Consider the following 22,403-nt stretch of genomic DNA (forward strand, 5'->3'; position numbering starts at 1 on the left):
TTTGACACATTTCTTCCAATTGTATTCATAGCTCCTAAACTGACATTTTAATCGGTGTTGTCATAAATTCCAATAATTTTAAACTATAAAAATGGATTGGTCTCATTTAAAATGTAATGCTTTATTGAACAAAAAATGAGAGTAATGTAGTTTTTCAGTTTTTAAGTTCTACAAACGATTTTTTTTTTCAAAATTGTAAAATAGGCTAAAAAATTAAAAATAAAATTTTATTTTTTTTTAAATAAAGTTTTGAAAATGTACAAAAACGAAAAAAAGCGAAAACATCAAAATATGCACTAAAAGAGTAAAATATGCTCTAAAAACTCGAAAATATGCCTTAAATATGCTAAAAAAGTCAAATCATGCAAAATTATGCTCTTATGGGTAAAATATGCAAAAATATGCTCTAACAAATCGATGCCAAAATTCGTAAATTGGTCTGAAACGTGTAAATATCTTATCCATGAGTCCATACGACGCACCACAAAAAACATGCATTTGCATATTTTGGTTTCCCTGGTAATAAGTTATGGGCGTTTAAATGATTTTCGAGAGAGCACTTTGTATGGGACCTATGAAAAATTTTTTGTGAAAATTACATTAGAATGTGTAAAAAAACTTTTTTTTCTATTTTTTTTTTTTTTTTTTAAATTTTGATTCATATTTTTTTTCCGATGTCAACCGATTTTGCTTATTTTCAATACCAGATAACTTAGGAAAATGGAGAACATGTTGGGTGAATTTGGTTAAATTCTATTGCTTCGTTTAATCGTGAGCATGTTTTACACAGACAGACGGACATAGCTAGAAAGAGTCAGACCCAGAATATACATATCTACCTTTTTGAGTCTCAGATGAATATTTCTTGGTGTTACACACGGAATGACAAAGTTATGCATATATTACCCCCTATTACCACTGATGGTGGTGGAGGGTATAAAACCAAGATTAATTTTTATGGCTTTATTTACACTGCAGCTAGTTGAATATGTAGTTTCATTGTTTTGTTTAGTTAGTTAGTTAGTTTGAAAGGAGGATGTATATACATCAAATCCGAAGAAATACACCTAGGCCTCTATCGGGCCTGTTGTGCGCTCCTTAACCAGTGCCTTAGGTGGGAATCGAACCCACCACCTCCGGTCTACCAGACTAGAACACTAACCACTAACCTACCGGAGGCCTTGTTTTGTTTACATTCAAATTAATTATTTGCAAAAAATAATGGACTAATAAGTCATATGTATTTAAAATAGTAACATAATGTCTTATATATTACTAGAGAGACAAAAATTAGTGCAATACTTAATAACAGATTTTTAATAATTCTTATTACGCGTTTTTGCATATGTTTGTAACACCCAAAAATATATTGGTCCTACACCCACCCTAAAGTATACGAATCGGCTCAGAATCACTTTCTGAGTCGATTAAGCTATGTCTCTCTGTCCGTCCGTCGCCTGTAGCGCGCGGTAGTGTATGTCTGATTATATGTTTCTAGATTCAATATTGCATAAAAACAAAAAGTACCCTTTATAGAACGTAAAAGTACCAAAAATCCTTTCCTACATATTCTTATTCACTGAATGTTTAATATTATGCTTCTAGGTACAATATTATAGAATATTCAAAAAGTACCTTTTTAAGAAGGAAAAAGAACCAAAACGACCCTTTTTATAGGTTATCATCTACTTCGGGCTCTACATGCGTTCTAGAGCTTGTCTCGGATTTTTGCGCATATCTTCGTTATTTATTGACCGATTTTGCTGATTTTAAATAGGGTTCGTTCCGAACGCATTCCTGATAGAATTATTAGAAATTCGGATCTCACAGACATCTGGGGTCTTCTGAAAACTGATTTCAACATACACACAGACAGAGCCATCTTAGTGGTGTGGTTGGGAGACTTTAAGAGGTTAAAGAATGCATTGGGGTGAATCTTTAGATGATAAGAATGCCGAATATCACTGCATTCCTCATAGTATCAATAGGGTGTTTTTACCTGATGATGGGTAACCAGTGATAGCCATTTCCTTTGTCGGGGTTTGAATGAGCATGACTCATGATACCTATTATTCCTCAACGGGGTTAGTAGACAATAGATTGGATAGCTCGAATACTTCGTCAAATTGCTTGTACATAGACAGGTACGTTTACAACAAAAATATGGTCTTAAGCAGAAAATAATAGACATTATTGAATATGAATTTAATTCCAAGAAAGGTATACATTGAATTGAAATAATTTTTTTCTGTGTAGGATTATTCAAAAATGTTTTTATGATATATGTATATATGAACAATTGAAATTTAAAAATTAAACTTACTTAAAACGTTGTATAAGTTTTTCGATGACAAATGAGTAACAAGCACACGACAATGAGTACATTGCCATACCCCAGCATCCGAAACGAACGCCTTCTTCGTATAAGATTTGTGCTTGCGAACCCTCAAGAGCCTTAGGGTCACCGTTGAATACTGCTTCACCCACAAAATCCGTAAAATACAAAGAGTAGCAGACATGAGCCATCCAACAGAAGAGATTTGTGAGACAAACCATACGCAATGAGTGTGGCATATAAACAATAGAGAGTAAATAGTGTGACAGATTTTCAACAGGTTGTTCTGCGGCAACATTCTCATTCTCGTTTATGTTGGGGTATATTTCTTGTTGTTGTTGAATACCATCAGTTGCCATAAATGAAGTCTCTCCAATTTCATTTTCATCTGCATTACTCTTAAAATAATCCGATTGCTGTTGGACATCGTTAGATGTCAGCTTATCAAACTAAAGGAAGAAAAATGTTAAATTGTATTTTATTAAATTATATAAAATACTAGGGTGGGTTTTTATCTCCGAATATGAAGAATTACAATTACTCGTAATTAAGAATAGACCAATAGTACATTGCAATTATTTAAAGTTATAACTTTAATTGATTTTTAAATTATAATAACAAATAATTATTATTAATAATTTAAAATTTAATTAATTAATTAATTAATTAATTACAAAAAATAAATATTGACATCAGGACAAACAGTTTTGAAATTAACAAAATTCTCATTTTGGACGCGAACATCAGCAATTTCTATTTTAGGGGCCACCCTAATATATGTACATACATATGTATGTAGATTGTGTTTACTTTTATTGTAGTGTAAGTAAAACTCAAGAATGGTAAACTAAAGACTACGCCTTACGCATGATTTACCCTTAGATGGTGAAGTTGTTCCTTTTTAGAGGTGTCCAAGATTCATGTGTAGAAATTACAATTTATTGCAAAAATCTTATTTATATTATAATAGTTGGTAACCCTTTTATTAAAATTACTTCTACAGTACTAGTAATTTTCTGAATCCTCCTCATCAAATTTTCAAAAAAACCTTATAAGAACCATTTTGGTTCATTAAAAAACTTGTTTACATTGACTGTCATCGCATTTTTATGTCAGTAATTAGTTTTAAAGTCATTTTCTGAAGGGGGCTTATATGGGGGGTAGGGTGAGTTTCCGACACATTCCCCATGAAATTCGGTAGCAAGATTAACGTTCGTATAAAATAATCTTATATCGAATTTCATAGCTCGTATTTTTAAGCCAACAGTGATCGTCTAAGTAATTTTCTGAAGGAGACCTTATATGTAGGTAGGGTCAATTATGGACCGATCTTCACCAAATTTGGTAGAGAGATTTTGGCTCATATAAAACTTATATGTTTCGAATTTCATCGCTTTACTCGCATTTTTAAGGCTGATGTCAGAGTGCCTGCTACAAGCAATGCGAAACTTTGCGCTACAAACCTATGTCATGTTAGAGTGAAAGCTAAGATTGATGCGAGAAAACACAAGAAAAAGTTTGTGCGCAAAGCTTCGCATCGCTTGTAGCGTCCACTCAGCCTAAGCCAGTAATGAGCGTTAAAGTAATTTTTTGAAGGGGACCTTATATGGGGGGTAGGGTAATTATGAGTCGATTCTCAAAAAATCAGTAAAGAGGTGTTAGATCGTCATTTATGTGTCGATACTCAAAAAAAAAAAAAAACATTATTACAGAGATTTTAACTTAAATAAAACATATGTTTGTCGAATTTCATCACTATATTCATATTTTAATTACTATATTCATATTTAAAAATTTCATCGCTATACTCGTACTTTTTAAACAGTTATGACCGTTAAAGCAGTTTTTCAGCTTTTTCACTTGTATAGGGCTATACGAAAACGTGGACCGATATTACCCATTTTCAATACCAAGAAACCTTATCAATAGGGAATATTTGTGCAAAATCCAGCTCTTCCCATGTGGTAGCTATCATGATTTCAACAGACAAACGGATGGACATGGCTTGATTGTCTTAGAATTTAATAAGGACCCAGAATATATATATAATTTTGGGGTTCTATGACCAATATTTCGATGTGTTACAAACGGAATGACAAAATCAATATACCCCCCATCTTTTTTGATGGTGGGTATACAAATGTATTCGAATATATGCATAAATAAATTTAAATCCTCACAATTTTTAATCTATCAAACATAAATGCATAACTTTTTTAGTTAATGATTGTAAATTAGTGTATTAATTCACTATGTTAAATAATCTATAAAAAATAATAAAAAAAATTTGAAGAGCCTGAAAAACTCTTAAAAAACGAATTTATCCACGAATATTTAAAGTATTTGGGTTAATTTCATTTGTATTTTTGGTCCTTCTGCTTATATTTTTGAGTTTGAGGTAAAAACGAGATTTTCGGATTTTTAAACTTTAAACCGCAACAACTTTGGCGGCTTTTGCTAAAAATTATTCACGAGAAGATAATTGAACTTCTAAGATGTAATGTTCATACACATGTGTTATTAAAAGAATTTCAAAATTTTTTGAACCCTGAATTGAGAATTTCCCATATAACGAATTTGGTCTTAAATTTAATCAAACATATATGGGGGGTAAAGTTAATTATGGGCTGATCTCCATAAAATTTTGCAGAGAGGTTTTAGTTCTCCGAAAACTTGTTTACGTCGAATTTCTTTGCTTTACTATAATTTTGCAGCAAGTTATGAACGTTATTGTTATTTTATGAGGGGACCTTATATCTGGGGTAGGTCAATTATGAACCGATCTTCATATTTGGCAGAGAGATTTTAGTTTCTCTAAGACTTATTTATGTTGACTTTCGTTGATTTACTGGGATTTTGAACAAAGTTATGAACTTAAAAGTAATTTTCTGAAGGGAACCTTATATGAGGGTAGTGTCAAATATGGGCCGACCTCCATAAAATATGGGGGAAATATTTTAGTTCCCCAAAAACTTGTTTATGTTGAATTTTGGTGCTTAACTATCATTTTGAAGTAAGTTATAAGAGTTGAAGTCTTTTTCTGAAGGGGGGCTTATATGGGGGTAGGGTCAATAATGGGTCGATTTCCAAAAAATTTAGCAGAGATATTTATGTCCCCCTAAAACTTGTATATGCCGAATTTCGTTGCATTGCTATCATTTTGAAACAGGTTAAGACTGTTATAGTCGTTTTCTGAGAGGAACCTTATATGGGGGGCACGGTCAAATATGGTCCGATCTCCATAAAATATGGGGAGATCGGACCAAAAACTTGTTTATGTTGAATTTCGTTGCTTAGCTATCATTTTGAAGTAAGTTATAAGAGTTAAAGTCTTTTTTGAAAGGGGGGCTTATATGGGGGGTAGGGTCAATTATGGGCCAATTTCCAAAAAAATTTGTAGAGATATTTACGTCCAACTAAAACTTGCATATGTCGAATTTCGTTGCATTGCTATCATTTTTTCAATTATGGGCCGATTTCCAAAAAAAATTGTAGAGATATTTACGTCCAACTAAAACTTGTATATGTCGAATTTCGTTGCATTGCTATCATTTTGAAGCAAGTTATGATCGTTATAGTCGTTTTCTGAGAGGGACCTTGTATGGGGGGTAGGGTCAATTATGGACCGATTGTCGTAAAATTTGGTAGGGTGATTTGGCTCATATAAAAATTGTTTATGTAGAATTTATGTAGAATTTCATTTTTAAACCATCTATGACTGTTTACACTGTTTTTCGTGGGGCCACTTGTATGATAGATATGCGAAAACATGGACCGATATGGCCCATTTTCAATACCAAACTGCATCAAAAAAAAAATATTTATGCAAAATTTCAGCTCCTTAACTCTTCTCGTTCGGACTCTATAGTGCTTTCAACAGACAGACGGACGGACATGGCTAGATCGCCTTAGAATTTAATAAGGACCCAGAATATATACTTTTGTGGGTCTGTGACCAATATTTAGATGTGTTACAAACGGAATGACAAAAACATGATGGGGGGTATATCTTTTTTGATGGTGAGTATAAAAATATAAAACGATAAAAAGTTTAGTAAAGTTTTTTATAAAGGTCCAGAACATAGAAAAACAAACATAAACATGAAGTGAACAGTGCGCAAATTGTGATCAAAATTAATTTTTTAAAAAGCGAGTGAGAAGTTGTGAAAAAATATAACATTTTTTTAATAAAAATTTGGTTACTTTTTTGTATTTAAATATTGTTAAATTTTTAATGAAAAAATTGCAATATAATTTGTAATTGGAAATAAATTTATGAAAAAATTGTTTACTATCCATTAATTTGAAGATAAAAATAATAAATTGTCCGACTTCATACTTATAGCTAAATATTATTAACCAATTGGAATACACGTTGCATGACGTCAGAGTTGCAATATACGCAGAAAGTTTTAATTATATTCGCTTGATGTCGTAATCTTTAGTTTATCATTCTTGAGTAAATTCTACTAATCTACTAAGAACAAATCTTAGCTATATTTATATGAAATTAGATAATAATAGCACAATAGATATTAAATAAATATGTTCACTTACCGGATTCTCATTAAGTTCAGACGCATTATATTCGGTATTTTCTAACGTTCCATAGTTGATAGCACCATCTTGTAAATGATCCGTTTCTGTTCGCGCCGATTTAGAAGTCTTAGATGGAGCTAGGGCCCACAAAGGAATTTCCTTAAAACTAGTCACCGTGAATGTCACACACGCGATAAATATGAATGTTATAATCGTGAAGACAGCCTTTACATGTCCTCCTAATCGACGGCCAAGGGATGTATCATCCCAATTAATGCCACCCATTGAATAACCCATAAAACCTCCAAGTCCAGCCATAATAGTAAAAGTTGAAAGACCTTTAGCATGATCATCTGTTATAGATTTTTGTTTGTGAATGAAAAAAGCATAATAATGAAAGAATACAGTAGTTGTAAAGTTATTTTTATCAAAATTCCTACATACCTGGTACACAAACATCCAATAGATATGCTCTTGAGGGGCTTTGACAAGCATCAGCATCAAAATCCAATAGAACAGTTCCAAGTACTGTGAAAAATATTCCCCATGGATGAGATGTCTTTTGTATTGTTCCCAACTCTGTTTTAGATGCTGTAGCACGATGTGGGGAAACATTTATGTTATTGTGCGTCGTACCATTTAGTGTTAAATTCATGGCAGAGATTTGAATGTGTGGATCAATGTCACCAAATAAATAACCCAAATCCTCACCATTGGGTACCAACAGTAATCCTGTTGTTTTGTGTTTTTTTATAGACATAAAAATCGCATTATTATATAATTTTAAATTAAATTGAAATAAGATTGAAGTAAAATTTATTACCAAGAAAAACACCAATAGACAACAGTATAATGAACGGTCTTCTACGTCCCATATTTAGTTTACAGCGGTCGCTCATCGAGCCAAGAATTGGTGTAAGGAAGAAGCCAACTAGAGGCGAAAGTGCCCAAACTAAAGTCATGTGTTGATGTTCAACGCCAATCTTTAAAAGGGTGGGTGACACGAAAGCCGTTTCAGCAGCATATGAAAACTCAATACCCATCACAGCAGCAGATACACGAACTAATTCCATGCGAGATTTATGTCTAAGTGTATCATCATCATTAGAAATACAATTGTTTACATTGAAATACAAAGAATATAACAATAAAAGACAAAAGATTTAAATAAAAGACATACAATGTTAAAATATGTATGTATATGTACATATGTATGTACATACAGATGTGTATAAAATAAAAATGGATTTATATAAGAATCTTCATGTGTTTATACCTATGTAATTACATTAGGGTGGATTGAAAATACTTTTTTCATTCGAATCAACTAAATTCTCCTAAATTGGCACCTCAAATGATTTACAATATATAACTCCCTTAGTCGGAGGTTTCTAAAATAAATGCAATATTAAAACAGCGAAAAATTTCCTATCCAAAACTTATGTCTAGCCGAAATCTATGATCGATAACATGGACAGAAAACTGAAGGATATAGGGTAGACAATGAAACTCCTAATGGACTTCCATTTCCCACACGGTATATCGAGGCTAATGCAGAGATAGTTATTACAACTGGCATGGTTAAGGAGGCAATTAAGATCAGCATGACCGGAGCGTATTTTCCTGGTATTTTTACAGATGAAGGCGGGACTGGTTTCGGTGCATCTGTACCTCAAATATAAGCAGCATGCTTATGTGAAGGGATGATCTGCGGAAACCGCGGTATGAATTGTCATCGAAGGCGTCTTCAATAACATACACACTAATACTCTTATCCAATCCTTAGACCAGTTTTATGTTGACCGGGAGCTTCTATAACTGGATCAACTATATGCCAAGGAACAGATAGATAAGCTGAATAGCCTCCTAAGGAACCTAACCGAGAATGGACTTAGACTGAAAACTGTCACTTCACAAGAAAGAGTATGTTGTAAGTGTGTTATATGTAAGTATGTTGAAAGTGTGTTATATGTAAGTATGTTGAAACCTATTTCCCGGTTAGAGTTTGGGAATTCCCGGACTTTTCAATATCCCGGGAATTGGGAATGAAAATATGGCCGTTTATAACTGTGAATAATAAAAATTTGTTTGCTAAACTTTTTTTATTTAACGAAATAAATTAAACAAAATAACTAAAATATTCTGACTTTTAAGGAAAAAAATAAAACAATTTTTTTTTAATATTCATGATATTTTTGTTAAATATTTTTGGTTGAAACTCCCATTAACATATCGAGTTTATTGTTGGTGGAAAGTATATCGTCACCTAAAACGCAAACGGCAATATTTAACATTTTTAAAATTTTACAGGAGAAGCAAAAAACTATTCAAATTGAAAAGTTTATTTCTATCAACGCGATTTATTACATTAATCTTTTATAAAAATATTTATTTTACCTTGTAAAAATTGAGATTATTTCTCAAGTTCTCCGCAAGGGACTGGCCCAAAACTAATCCAAATATGTTAAAAAAACATTATGAATTTAACATTGTCATGTTAAATGGAGGACCAAGTACTTCAAACATATATTACATCAAACTAATCCAAAAACCTTTGCCAAAATTATGGGATAACATAATCCACTACAAGGTCGTTGAAATCCACGTTTTTAAAAAATCAACATGATATAAATATGTTTGCATGCCATACTACTATTAAACAGATAATTAACTCCAATAATGTTTGCAGGGAACTAGTTAACAAAAAATTCAGTATATTAAATTAATGAGATTCATTCTTACTAAAAAATATTAATTAAAATTAAGAAAAGATCAACTATTCCGTAATTTTGTGGAAAAAATATCCAGCTAACTCAAACGCTTTTCACAGCGTTGGCTTAGAAATTAATTAAAGAGAAAGTCTAAATTTTTGGTTCAATTTGTACTTACTTCAATTTAAGCTAGTTCTCTTTTACATAGATTGATAGTTTTTAATTTTGGATTTTTTTCATTTCCTTTAGCATCATTAATGGCGTTTTGTAATTTTTCTTTAAAAAATCGCTGATAAATTATAAAATCGCTAGTTTTTCCAAAACATAAAAATACGTTAACTTAAAATTACATGTTTGATAAGATTAACGAGGCATAAGGCACTTGAAACTATGCTAGATATTCAACCCATTGATATATGTAATATATAACGAACGTCGCTTAACTTTAGGCGAACTGACAAAAGGCGGTTATAGGAAACATCATCAATGTATACTGGAAATATTGGAAGGATATACACAAACATCGGGCATATCCGAACGAATACCAGACACAAAATATGTCAGGAACTTTGAAATAATGATCCCATATAGAATGTTTCAGACGAAAGTCATTTAATTTGTTTTTTATAAATTCAGATTTTCTACATTGTAGTTAAAGAGCGAAGGTCGTTTTGATCGATGGTCAGTGTAACTAACATTAGAAATATGAAAGACTTGTTTTATTTTCTTCTTTTTAAATATCAAGCCGATCGAAAGTGTGTGTACTTTGCATACTCAGAAAACGAAAAATTCTTTCGCTTTCAGTTTTAAAAGTGGAATTGAAGCGTTTTTCTTAAAATTTTAACGTTTGATAAAAACTCAAATCTTTTTTTAATATGCTATACAACAATAAAATCAATTGTGTTCAATTTTTTTTGCAAATTAACATTTAATTCGCAATATGAAGAAGCGAAAACAAAATTGATGGGTATAATAACACATATACATAATATCATCCCTGCGAACACGGCTCAATTCCTTTCGAAACCTTCTGTTCACTCATAACCCAAAATATACTGAAGAGTAATTTCGAACACAAATCAAAATTTCTAATAAATGTGGATCCCGGAAGTATCTTAGATTTTTTTTTCTGATTTCATAAATCATACGGACGAAAAGATATTTGGCGCGGAAGGTTTTTCTACAAAAGCGACCCACGAACACGGTTTTTATACCCACCATCAAAACAGATGATCATAGACCTCAAAAGTATATTTATATATTCTGGGTCCTTATTGAATTCTAAGATGATCTAGCCATCTGTTGAAAGCACAACAGGGTCCAAACGGAAAGAGGCAGAGAGTTGAAATTTCACACAAATATTCCCTATAGGTAAGGTTTGTTTGGTGTAGAAAATAGGTAATATCGGTCATGTTTTCGCATAGTACCCATACAAGTGGCCCCCCGGAAAACACTTAACAGTCATAACTGTTTTAAAAATTCAAGTATAGAGTTGATTCGACATAGACAAGTTTTATACGAATCAAAATATCTCTGCAAAGTTTTATAAGTTTCGGTCCATAATGAACCCTACCCCCCATTTAAGGTCCACTTAATGACTTAAAAATACGAGTACAGTAAAATTCGACACAGACATGTTTTATAACAAATTTTTTGAGGATCGGTCCATAATTGCCCTTATCTCCAATATAAGGTCCCTTTAGAAAATGACTTTAACGCTCACTACTAGCTTAAAAATACGAGTATAGCGCTGAAATTAGACATAAGTAAGTTTCTTATGAGCACAAATCTCACTACCAAATTTTATGAGAATCGGTCCATTATTGATCCTATCCCTATATAAGGCCCCCTTCAGAAAATTACTTTAACGCACATTAATGGCTTTAAAATGCGAGTATAGCTATGAAATTCTATTTACAGAAGTAAGTTTCTTACAAGCCAAAATCTATCTACCGAATTTTATAATTGACCCCAATTGACCGCCCATATGGTTCATGGTTTAAAAGTTAGACAAAAATATGTTGTTTTTAAAAATTTATATTTTGTTAATCCCAAAGGGATGTGTCCATAATTGACTTAAGCCCTATTTCAAATATCAACCTAATGTTTATAGGGGAGCATTCCATTTACGGCACACGGTTTGATGGTAGGTATATAAAATTGGACATAGTCAAATATAACACTCTTACTTGTTTGTTTTAATTTCGTGCACTATGGGACATATTTTTCATTTGTAATCCATAATTTGTAAATAAAAAAATTAATATAATTTTATAATGAACATTTTTGAATATCGTACGTGACACATTGTGACAGATTTTTCTCCTGAGTTTTTTTGAATATCGTACGTGACACATTGTGACAGATTTTTCTCCTGAGTTTTTAGGTTATAAAATATATATTTTGGAAATATGCATAATATATATTGTATATGCATACACACACTTCAACAAATAAAAAGCAGTAGGAAAGTAAAGTCGGACATTGCCGACCTATATACACGTATAGATAAAAATAAAAAATAGGAGTTATATGGCGACTACAGTCAAACATGGACCGATCCTCAAAAAATTTGGGGGTGGGATTTTTATTCATATAAAACTTATTTGTACCAAAATGTATCATAATATGTACTAGTGTACAGTAACCGTCAGATTTAGGTTTTTGCAAAAGCAAAAGACTATAGACTAGACTATAGACTAGACTATAGACTAGACTATAGACTAGACTATAGACTAGACTATAGACTAGACTAGACTAGACTATAGACTAGACTATAGACTAGACTATAGACTAGACTATAGACTAGACTATAGACTAGACTATAGACTAGACTATAGACTAGACTATAGACTAGACTATAGACTAGACTATAGACTAGACTATAGACTAGACTATAGACTAGACTATAGACTAGACTATAGACTAGACTATAGACTAGACTATAGACTAGACTATAGACTAGACTATAGACTAGACTATAGACTAGACTATAGACTAGACTATAGACTAGACTATAGACTAGACTATAGACTAGACTATAGACTATACTATAGACTAGACTATAGACTAGACTATAGACTAGACTATAGACTAGACTATAGACTAGACTATAGACTAGACTATAGACTAGACTATAGACTAGACTATAGACTAGACTATAGACTAGACTATAGACTAGACTATAGACTAGACTATAGACTAGACTATAGACTAGACTATAGACTAGACTATAGACTAGACTATAGACTAGACTATAGACTAGACTAGACTATAGACTAGACTATAGACTAGACTATAGACTAGACCATAGACTAGACCATAGACTAGACTATAGACTAGACTATAGACTAGACTATAGACTAGACTATAGACTAGACTATAGAGTAGATTATACACTAGACTATAGACTAGAGTATACACTATACTATACACTAGAATAAAGATTAGATTAAACTATAGACATTTGTAGTTATTTATACGTGAAAAAACGTTAAAAATCTCCAAATGCTGGTTAAAAATTGCCAAATTTCCCGCTAACCGCTAAAACGCAATTTTTCTCGCAATTGCCATTTCAAAAACGTTAGATTTGACGGGAAAAAAGTCAAATTGGCAACAATGGACGAGAAGTATGTGATGAAATTGTTTCGAAAAATAAAACACTTTTTTTGTGCCACAAATTAAAAAGAAAATGATATAAATTACATTCAGTGCTACCTAACATTTTTGTTGATGTCAATAAAATTTTGCCTAACATTTGTTCTGATATTATTGAAGCAGAAATGAAAGGTGAAAATGATATTGAAAGTAATAAACACAGTGTTGCCATTTTAGGACTTTCAGTGCTAGATTTAGCATTTTGCATCATGAAAATACATTGTAGTTTTTTAAAATTATGCAAAATGCTTTTTAGCATAATTTGCTTGATAAAAAATTAAAAAATATTTCTATGTTTTCTATAAAAAATTAAGTATAGTTTAACTAATAAAAATACTATTGAAAATCAGTGGTTGGATATTACAAAATATCATTATGACGAAAAATCTGTTACAATGGCTTTTTAAATTCAAGTATATAATTTTGAAAATTTTATCGATGGAAATGCATTCAATGCATCGTCTATTTTTGTATTGTCAATACTCGTTTCACCTTTTTCTAATGCCGAAGTCGAAAGGCTTTTTATTTTAATGGCTATAATTAAAAATAAAATTCGAAATCGTATTTAAGATGAATTTTTATATTCAATAATACAAATTCGAAAATGCCTGTTCTTACTTAGGGCCTTAATCATAAACAAATTTTAATTTTATACAAGTTTTATAAATCAAATTTTGTATGGAAATTTAGTATTAAAAATCTTTTACAAAATAAAATTTTGTTTATGAATATATACCTAATTATATTACAAACAAAATAAGATCATTTGAAAAATATCAAAATGAGGATAACGATAAAGATATAGTAGCAGAAATATGGGAGTCATGCAGTATATTTTAATAAAAACTAGAAAAAACAATAATTTATATTGTTTTGTTATATTAAAAAATTTAATCACTTTTTTCTTCTGTAGAACATTTTAGCACTAAGTTTTTTTAAGTTTTAGCATATTTTGAAATTAATTTTCTGGCAACACTGAATAAACATTTTTATGAAGATATGTACATATTAGAGCCCTGCATGAGTAACTCTATTTGCTACACACAATGAGTGACTCATTGCTTTGCACTCAACTCATTGTTTGTTTAGAATAGTATTTACAAAGTTTTGTTATGCTCAAACGTTGTGAGTACTATCAAGTGAATGTGCAACTACATTCAAATCGAGCGAGTAAACAATTTGTTTATGTTAAAACAATACAAAATAGATTGTTTGAATCGAATGAATCGATTCAAACTTTTTCTTGAATAAATGGTGAAAATTTTGAATGCTGTTAAAACTAGTTCCTGTGGCCCGAATTCGCTGAAATTTGGTAGTCTTGAGTACAATTGATGACAAGATAATATTATGTTCGAATATTCGAAATTAAGTTCGAAAATTCGAAGTTATGTTCGAAAAATTTTTTATGCTTTTAAATTATTCTTTGAGTCCAAAAAACTAAAAAAAAAATTTTCGAAAATACGAACTCATGTTCGAAAAAAATTTAAAGCTGATAAAACCAGTTTCCGTGGACCAAATTGGCTGAAATTTGGCAGTGTTAAGTACAGTTGATGACGCTACTATATTATTTTCGACTATTCGAAATTAAGTTCGAAAATTCGAAGTAATATTCAAAAAATCTGTTAATTTGTCGAACTTAAAAATTGTTTTGCTTTCACTCGATTCACTCACTGTATACTACTTGAATTGAATCACACAAACACTCTCATTACTTGTTTCGTTTGAATTGAGTATTGACTAACATTCCTTATTTTCAAATATACTATTCATTTCATTCATAAAACAATGAGTGAGTCAAACACAGTGTTTGAAAAAAATCAAATGTTTTAATTTATTATTTAAGTCACTCATGCAGGGCTCTAGTACATATACACTATTTACCGAAACTAAAGTTAGACAAACTTATGTTAGATTTTCCACGCTGAAGATATGCATTTTAAATTTGGTTATTTGTTCAAGTATTGTATATTTAAATAAACAGAAAGAAATTCATACTAGATTTGAATTGGCTTATACCCTATTTACACATACACGAAATCTAGTACTTATGAGATTTCGAGCCAAATCTAGTTGATTTTAACTAGATTTCCCATACAAAACGTAATCGACTTCGTAACTAGATTTCATTAAAATCTACTCAAAATCTAATAGTTTTAAGTGATGCAACTCTGTTTTTCCCCAAATAATACTAAAAAATACGACGCTACACAAGAAAAAAGAGAAAAAGAAAACAAACAACAAAATTTAAATGTCGAAAAAATTTTTATACATTGAAAAACATGAATGAAAAGTTATTCTAAAATAAAAGGTAAGGTTATATTTAAATATCTATTTTTTTATTATAAATAAAATTTTAATAAATATCCCATTTTTCCTTCTAGTTTTTCATATCACACACTTTTTCGAGAAATAATAGAAAAAATTAAATCTTCCTAAATGTCAAGAAGATAAGTGTAAACCGTCTAGATTTGCAAAAATGGGGTATTAAACAAAAGCAACTTCTTCAAAAACATTTAAATAAAATTTTAACATAATAATTCATAGCATCTAGGAGTCAGTCGTAGAAGCCTTTTGGCGCATTTCTTGATCCTTTGAATGTTGTTCCATGCAGAGTTTAAAAGTCTGAATAAACTATTTTTCTGTTTACTATTGACTATGCAATAAATAATTATCATTTCATTTTTAAATGCAAACTCAAAAATTTTAAACAATTTTCCTATTTCATATACGTTAGTGTTTTTCTATCGAACTGCCGTTTTAGTTTTTCTAAAAAATATTTTGTATTTGTAAACTATTTCAACAGTAAAACTTTTTTGAATATGACTATTTCTGCTAGTAAAAATTTTTAATTTCAAAATATATAATTGCCGAAAAAATAAAATTTCAAAAACTAAAAAATTATGAGAATATATAAATATGTCTACAATTTTGTATATCAAATTTTTTTTCGAATTCCGAAAATTAAACTGATGTTTATATTATTAACGATTTAAATATGACTAAAAAATTCAAGATCATTGTAACAAAAAAATGTTTTTAAAGAAAAAAGATACATATTGGCATTTTCATGAGGTCTACCAAGACTAAAAAATAAAAACCCTTCTAACTTTTGTATTTTTTAAGATAATTTAAACAATTTTATGCATGGTCTTCTATTATACTAAAGACGAAGTGTGTTGAAAATATTTTAAATCGGTTCATTATTTAACTTAGGTCCCATACAACCGGGCCCCTAAATAAAGCTTTAGGGCTCATAATTTCGTTTTTAGTATTTCTACAAAATCGTCAGATCTATAATTTATACTTATGACCGTTAAGCGTACCGCCGATTTTTTAATCGTTGATCCTCGTTTGGCTCTAGTCCCCATATAAGGAATTTTTCAGCAATTTATTTAAAACTCCTTAACTCACTTATAAACACTAGTCTTGTGTTCAAATTAGGCATAAGTAAGTTTTATGAAAACGTTAATCGAACCAAATTTCATAAGGATCGCTCCATATTTAATCCTAATTCTCATTTAACACCACTTTTTTATTTGTATTAATAAAGTGCTTAAGTATGGTAATCGGTGGACCATGCTAGACGTGATTTCTTACATCTTTAGTATAAGCGATTGTATATATGAGAAATGGTTTCAGGTACCTGTTTTATTTAAATAAAATAAGTATTCTCCAACTTGACTTTTTAACGCGATGAGAATCAACATACCGCATGATTGAAAGTTTGAGGCTAGCAAGATCTTTTATCGAAAATTTTCTGTTTTTTAGTTCGATTGTTTTATTCAACTTTTCAAATTTTTTTAGTTTTATTTTTATACCCTCCACCACTATCAGTGGTGATAGAGGGTATATATAAGTTTGTCATTCCGTGTGTAACACCATGAAATATTCATCTGAGACCCAACAAAGTATATATATTCTAGGTCCTTATGAAATTCTGAGTCGATTTAGCTATGTCCGCCTGTCCGTCCGTCTGTCTGTGCAAAACACGCTCACGTTAAAACGAAGCAATGGAAATTAACGAAATTCAGCCAAAATATTAATTATTATCCGGTACAGTTTGGTATTGGAAATGAGCAAAATCGGTTCACATCGGGAAAAGTTATGAATCAAAATTTAAAACAACTCCGAAAAAATAAGCATTTTTTAAACATTCTAATGTAATTTTCTCGAAAACTATGCAAGATAATTTCATGAAAGTCATCACACATTTGTTTCTACACAAGATCTTGATTTCTACTGAAAATTGCCAGAATCGGTCCATAATTTCATATACCTCCCATACAAAAATGGGAGAATGTTGAAATCTTCACAAAATTTTACAAATTAAAATCTTATGTCAATAGAATTCATTGAGAGAAAAATTTTTCTGGATCGGTCCATAATTGGACACAGCTCCCATACAAGGTCCCCTCCCGAAAATCACTTAAACGCGCATAACTCATTACTAAATTAACATATCCATATAAAATTTGGTACAAGTATTGCTCACATGCACAGAAATATTACTGTGAAATTTTTTTCCGATCGGTCCATAATTGGTCATAGCTCCAATACAAGGTCCCCTCCCGAAAATCACTTAAACGCACATAACTCATTACTAAATTAAGATATCCACACAAGTATTGCTCATATACACAGAAATATTACTGTGAAATTGTTTTCCTATCGGTCCATAATTGATCATAGCTCCCATGCAAGGTCCCTTTCAGAAAAACTCTTAAAGGCACATAACTCATTACAAAATATTGATATCCATACATTTAGCACAAATATTTCTCTTATATACATAAATTGCACTATAAAATTGTTTTACGATCGGTCTATATTTGGTCATAGCTCCCATACAAGGTCCTTTTACGAAAATCTCTTAAACGCACATTACTCATTACCAAATAAAGCTCTTGATACAAAATTTGGCACAAATATTAGTTTTGTATACACAAATTCTATTTCAAGATTTTTTCACGATCGGTTCATAACATGGGTGCGGTCGGTCCCATACAAGGTTTCCTTCAGAAAATCACTTAAACACACATTAGTTAGTTAGTTAGTTTGAAAGGAGGATGTATATACATCAAATCCGAAGAAATACACCTAGGCCTATATCGGGCCTGTTGTGCGCTTCTTAACCAGTGCCTCAGGTGGGAATCGAACCCACCACCTCCGGTCTACCAGACTAGAACACTAACCACTAACCTACCGGAGGCCACAAGTTACTTATTACTAAATTACGATATAGATACAAAATTTGACTGAAATATAGCTTTTATGTACAAAAATTTAGCTTACAGAATTTTTTACGATCGGTCTATAATTGGTCATATCTCCCATACTAGGCCCTGCCCTTAAAAGCACTTTAACCGTATTTAATTAGTTGCATTATCAATTTGTATAGAACAAAATTATATATATCGTCACCTGAAACGCAAACGGCCCTAACTAACCAAAAATCCAAAATCGATTTTAAAACATTTAAATATTAAAGGTAAAAGATCCAATTTATCCATTTTTATGTCGACTGTCATAACAAATAATACGTTTCACCATTAAACAATTTGTTTATTTTATAAAAATAAATCGCGCTGATAGAAACAAACTTTTCAATTTAAAATTTTAAAAATGTTAGATAGGGCCGTTAGCGTTTTAGGTGACGATATGACGATATTTTGAAAATCTTTAACGCTTGTATTTATAAAAAAATCTTATTTTGCTTTTAATGCACTCAAAAGTTAAAGCACACTTTAGCCTTAAAAACCATTAATAAAATTGTGATATTCATAAACAAATAATAAATGTATATTAACTATTGTGCTGATTTATGTTTAAGTTGGCAGCACTGTACAATATGGCTGTCATTTTATGTGTTAGTGTTGCGTACAATTAGGATAAAATATTCGTTGATTCGGTTTTCCTAATTTCACATTTTTGTTTATAATAGATTTTTGACAATAAAAACAAACTTTTAAGAAAAATAAATATATATGGCTTTAATAAATGTCTATTTAGTTCAGATGTATAAATATAACATATAATTTCTAATTATTATTAAAAATATCCGAATAACGGATATTTTGCGATAAAATATACATCACTATGAAACATTTTCTTATTTTTACTTATTTTCCTTGTAATTTTTGATAATTTTTTGCAAATATTGATAAATTTCTTTGATATTTGACTAATTTTAATGCCGGCGAATATATTTTGCATTAGTATAACACTAATCAATATAATTTACATGGTTAATTACTTTATGGCATTATATTTAACCAACAAACTTTGAAAAAGCCAAATCAAATGATTTTGTCCATCATTTGGTTGACAGACGCGCATTTCCAAATTGCCTAAAAATAGTGCTGGACAATTGGAATATTGTCAAATATTCATGCATTAATCCAATAATGCCTAGATTTGAGTTTTTTCCTCAAAATATAATCGTTTAAAAATTTTCTGGGATTTTATTTACAAATTTGTAAACGTTGAAATTAGAATTTTTAAATTTTTTATTTTAAAAGAAACCATAATTAGTTTTCGCAATCAACCTAAAATTACCGGAAAAATCTTTATCTGAGAAAAAAATTGTTAAAAATCAACTTATTGTTGGCTTAAAGAAGGGTCGAGCCTACAATAAAATTCTTCTAATTGTCAATGGTTTATTGAAGGTGTTTTAAGCTATTTCACGTTTATAAATACGATTTTCCTGAATTTTGCCTAAAATTGTTTAATAAACCAAAAAAAAGTTTTTATAAATACGTCCGTAAATCTTTCACACACATGCATACATTACTAAATATCGCTAAAGCATATCTTATGGCGCTATAAAAATATAAAAGAAAATGGCGTTTGTAATGTTCAATAAATCTTGGAATTGTAATAAATTTAAGCTGTTTAAATCTTGGGCTTTTTCTATTTAAGACATGAGAAAACTTATTTCTACAAATAATTGATCAATTAGAAAAGTATTAATATAAAAGTAGCAGGTGGAGGGTATTTAAGATTCGGCTCAGCCGAATATAGCACTCTAACTTGTTTTGAAATAAAATGTTTGACTTAAAAAATATGAAATTGAAAATGAAATTAGACTGTTGACTAAAAGCAATTTGAAATAGTTTATATATGTAAAATATTTTAAGTAAAACTAAACAAAATTTATGTAGAAAAGCAATTCATGTAAGTGATATAGGAAAATTGTTTTAAAATTTTTAGTTTGTATAATGTTAAATATAAAATTTTGAAAATATTTTAATAGTTTTCTATTAAAAATATGGTTTATACAACTTTTTTAAAACTATTTTAGTAGTTCTTTTAATCTTTGGTTCCATGCATATTTCAGAACAGGAGATTTAGTTGTTTGATGTTAAACGTGAACAATTTATGCTTCCAAACTAACACCTATGAGTTTTTTGGCCATTTTCGAGTTGGAATACTAGAAATTTTTACAATAATCTGTGTGTTTTAATCGCTTTCTCTGATATTTGTCTTATACATACCTCTGCAATACTCAGAATTATGATGGCTATTCAATGGCCTTCTCACAGTTTTATGTTCAGACCCATTGAAATAGTGACCTAATGGCGAAATATTCTGCTCTACGACGATGCTCTGAGGATCAGACATGAAAAACTTTACTGTGAAAAGGCCAGTAATGCGCTACTATAAATATCTTTCTGTGTATTTAAATCATGTTTAACGAAAAAAAATTTGGGAAATTATTTTATTATTGTTTAGTTAGTAGTCGCAAAGCTATACAAATAATTTGTCATCATATTCAATTATATTTTTGTAATATAGCATATACATATTTCCGTTTATTTTTAGCATTTAATGGTGTACTGTCAATGAATTTTTATAACAAAAATTTACCTGTATATGTGAGAATAATCCTGATCTGCACTGGCATTGCCCTTCAACTGATCGGTGGCTGTTGTTTTGGCCAATTCTACTATATTATTTGGATTTTGATCACGAAAATTTGAAACACTTTCTTTTATGTTGTCACGCCATTGATGCAATCGACCAGTAAAACCTTGATATTCATGTAATTTTTCCATATTGATTGTTCTTTCTATTGTTCTATTCTGTATTCGTATTCTAATGACAGTTTAAATAACACAAACAAAGTTTTAAAAAATAATATATTTATTATTGTATGTATAGATTTATTAGTTGTGAATTGTAAAACATAATCTTATGCAAATTGGTAATTGATAGATAAGTATTCACACATTCATCATTTAATAATTACAATAATAACACACTTTTACACTGGTATAAATGACTAAAACACAGTTCGATTTTAATTTAATTAGTTACATTTGACTTTTCCAATACAGCCTTGTATTGGTTTTAAACTGTCGAATTTAATAAAATTTCAGAAGTGTTTTTATTATTATTTTGATATTTTGCACCCCAAATGGAGAAAAATTTTTATTATTAAGTTTCGTAAACTCCGATTAAAGTTTATATTTTTACTTATAAGACACCGCGAAAGATGTATTTGACTTGACTTTTCAATGTATCAACATAAAATGATTTGAGAGATTGTATTGCAAAAATATTTGAATTGGTTAAAGAAATGAAACTAACAGGTCTTTCTATGGCATGCGCATGGAAATATGTACATATATGTATGTGTATGTATATATTAGGGTGATTGATTATTCGACATTTTCCAAAAACCGATTTTCGAAAAGTTGACGTTTGAGTTCACCGGTTTTTCACTCTAAATAAAAAACACCTTTTTAAAAAAATAACATTTATGTTTAAATTTGTTTAATAAAAACTGACCCGAACTGATTTTTTAACATTTTAAAATATTATAACTTTAGATCTAATCGTCTGATTTACATAATTTCTCTAATGTATAAACAATTAAGTTACCATAAGTTTACCAAAAGTGTCCCACTTATTTTCTTAATTTTTAATTAATCCTAACTTATTCTAAAATTTCTTAGTTTTTTAACAAAGTACTCTTCTATTATTTTTGTAATTATATTACAATCTTTAGATTGATAACATTTATTAAAAATAAAATGTTATCAAACAGTTGTGTATGGTTATTCCAATTAATTTTACAAATAAAATTAACAAGAGTCCCTTTAGAAAAAATATTCTAGTCCCTCCAACATCTTCAAATTTTGTCGTGCTGTATTATTATT

At 30.1% G+C, this 22,403-nt stretch overlaps 1 protein-coding gene across 2 annotated transcripts in view; it reads right to left on the reverse strand.

Annotated features, from left to right (window-relative positions):
* The window catches only part of LOC119616165 (proton-associated sugar transporter A), a 39,152-nt gene extending 17,383 nt beyond the window's left edge, over positions 1-21,769 (reverse strand). The window contains exons 1-6 of one of the 2 annotated variants that reach the window (XM_037972445.1): positions 21,504-21,769; positions 21,109-21,336; positions 7,698-7,960; positions 7,319-7,606; positions 6,893-7,227; positions 2,324-2,784 (exon numbers count right to left, since the gene is read on the reverse strand). In XM_037972445.1, coding sequence (XP_037828373.1) covers positions 2,324-2,784; positions 6,893-7,227; positions 7,319-7,606; positions 7,698-7,960; positions 21,109-21,296 — 1,535 coding nt within the window. In that variant the 5' untranslated portion in view covers positions 21,297-21,336; positions 21,504-21,769. Of the gene's footprint in view, positions 1-2,323; positions 2,785-6,892; positions 7,228-7,318; positions 7,607-7,697; positions 7,961-21,108; positions 21,337-21,503 lie in introns of those variants that run through there. The other variant, XM_037972446.1, reaches the window with a different exon arrangement.
* Positions 21,770-22,403: the final 634 nt, after the last annotated feature.

The sequence above is a fragment of the Lucilia sericata genome, unplaced genomic scaffold (genome assembly GCF_015586225.1).
Source record: "Lucilia sericata isolate MDLA Ls3-8-SP2 unplaced genomic scaffold, ASM1558622v1 Contig000060F_arrow, whole genome shotgun sequence".
Classification (NCBI taxonomy): Eukaryota; Metazoa; Arthropoda; class Insecta; order Diptera; family Calliphoridae; genus Lucilia; species Lucilia sericata.